At 30.7% G+C, this 2,500-nt stretch overlaps 1 protein-coding gene across 1 annotated transcript in view; it reads left to right on the forward strand.

Annotated features, from left to right (window-relative positions):
* The window catches only part of LOC137625654 (uncharacterized), a 16,199-nt gene extending 15,702 nt beyond the window's left edge, over positions 1-497 (forward strand). The window contains exon 4 of the mRNA XM_068356563.1: positions 1-497. This exon is cut by the window's left edge and continues 32 nt beyond it. Within this exon, the coding sequence (XP_068212664.1) occupies positions 1-497 (497 nt within the window).
* The last annotated feature ends 2,003 nt before the right edge of the window (positions 498-2,500 follow it).

Below are 2,500 nucleotides of genomic sequence, written 5' to 3' on the forward strand. Positions count from 1 at the left end.
CTGAACGCATCAAAGAAATCAAAAGGCGTCGTCATGAAGCAGCCGATGCACATACTTCTCAAGCAGAAAGAATGGTGAAAAGAAGTCGCGTAGATCTGCGAGATGGCGAACAAGGAGACAATGTAGCTGTGCCAGTTCCACTTGTTGATCGTGAGAGAGGCGATCCTAGAAATATCCTTGGTGTCATAATTGACAGACGAGAAGACACAGACCAATACAAGATAGCTGTAAAAGCTTGTATTCTCAGTGGACTGTATTCCAGAAATCAATTCGATCTGTGCCCTCAGCGCCTTCTAAACATTGACAACATGAACACTGAAAAAACAGTTTCACTGCGCTCGGCGGTGATTTCTCAATCCGCTTCAGGTGGACAAGGCTTCACAAGATGCGACTGTGCTGGCGCCCAAAAGTGTAGTACAAGGCGATGTAAATGCCTTAAAGCTGGGCTTCTGTGTAACTCACGATGTTATAACAGCCTCAATTGTTGTAACAAGTAACATGTCAATGGTTTCTGCCATTCTTTAGAACTTTTAAATGCTTTGTTTTAGGTCGTGGAACAGTTTACGTTATGTGTGTGTGTTTGACCAATAAAATTCTGTATGCATTTTTTAATGTTAATTTTATTTTTTATCTAGTTACTTACTAATATGCTCTTCGCAACGTTGGTATTGATGATGAAATGAGCATCAGGGATTACGCGTAATTACTGGGACCATTTTTCAGGGATTTCACGTAATCACTGGAAAATTCAGTGATTACGTGAAATCCCTGAGTGAAACGGGGAATACGTGTATTCACTGAAATACTCAGGGATTACGCGTAATCCCTAGGTACGTGTTCTTATTGTAACATATATATATATATATATATATATATATATATATATATATATATATATATATATATATATATATATATATATATATATATAATCGTTTTCTGATTTACGTAATTATTTAAAAAAAGGGGTTCATTTTACTTAGCTATAGTTCTCTTTTTCACTCTATTTAGGTTTCTCGTATGGAGAGTTTTAATCTATTTATTAACTACAGCTCTTCATTTGTATTTAGGAAATTATGCTTCCAACTGATATCTGTATATATTATCATGAATATAAATGAAAAGGAGAAAAATATTTCCGGTGATTGAATTTGAAAGATAATTATTTATAAGAAATAGTTTTTTTAAGATCGCAATTAAAAAGGTGGAACAGAATTTATTTACCTGATATGGGTTACTTTTCCCAATTGAACCCTTTTTGGGCTTATGACATCTTCTTTTCCAACTACGGTTGTAGCTAAGAAGGTAATAATAATAATAATGATAATAATAATAATAATAATAATAATAATAATAATATTAATAATATTAATAATAATAATAATAATAAAAATGATGATGCTGATAATAATAATAATAATAATAATAATAATAATAATAATAATAATAATAATAATAACAATAATAATAATAATAATATAACATCCATATTCAAACACATACAGACTCTTAAAGACTCTACATCTCTCTCTCTCTCTCTCTCTCTCTCTCTCTCTCTCTCTCTCTCTCTCTCTCTCTCTCTCTCTCTCTCTCTATATATATATATATATATATATATATATATATATATATATATAAATATATATATATATTTATATATATATATATATATATATATATATATATATATATATATATATATATAAAACAAAGTCCGGTAGGAAGTAATAAATATTTTTCATTATGTAGCGATTCGTTTCGTTCATTTTAATACACACTTTTTCAGGGTTTAAAGGCTGCTCATGAATGGCAAAGGCATGACAATGCCCTAGAGACTGACCCTACATACATTGATCAGCACCTAAGCCCTCTCTCTAGGCAAACTATGTCCAAGGAGGGCCAGGCAATGGTTGCTGATGAATCAACCTATAGACCTATAGGCTCCCTCAAACCGTACATCATCTTTGCGATGAGGATGCAGCCACCAAAGGAAATGAGTTTGAGTGGAACTCGAAATCTAGTCTGACAATCACCAGTCAGGGACGTTACCATATAGGCCACCACAATAAAACGGGAAATACAGATGAAGGACGTCAATAAGTAAAATAGGATAAAATGAAATGAAAAAAGAACTGGACAATAGAAGATTTGATAGAAAAACCTTGTTAGCTAACCAGCATTGTCAAACAATAAAAAAACAACACAAAACAAAATTTTTTAATTAAGCGTAACGTGATCGGAAGCACAAAACAGCTAAATAGAAATGACATGATTTTGAATTGTTGAACAACATTGGTTATAATGAAACTCTCTAATTTATAAGACACGTACTAATTTTAAAAACACAATCAGTCTTTATCTTTATTATAGTAGATTCTAAAGTAGCTCCTTATTACAAATATAAATACGCATCACATAGTATATATATATATATATATATATATATATATATATATATATATATATATATATATATATATATATATATATATATATATAT

This window comes from Palaemon carinicauda, chromosome 32 (assembly GCF_036898095.1).
Source record: "Palaemon carinicauda isolate YSFRI2023 chromosome 32, ASM3689809v2, whole genome shotgun sequence".
In the NCBI taxonomy this organism is placed as follows: domain Eukaryota; kingdom Metazoa; phylum Arthropoda; class Malacostraca; order Decapoda; family Palaemonidae; genus Palaemon; species Palaemon carinicauda.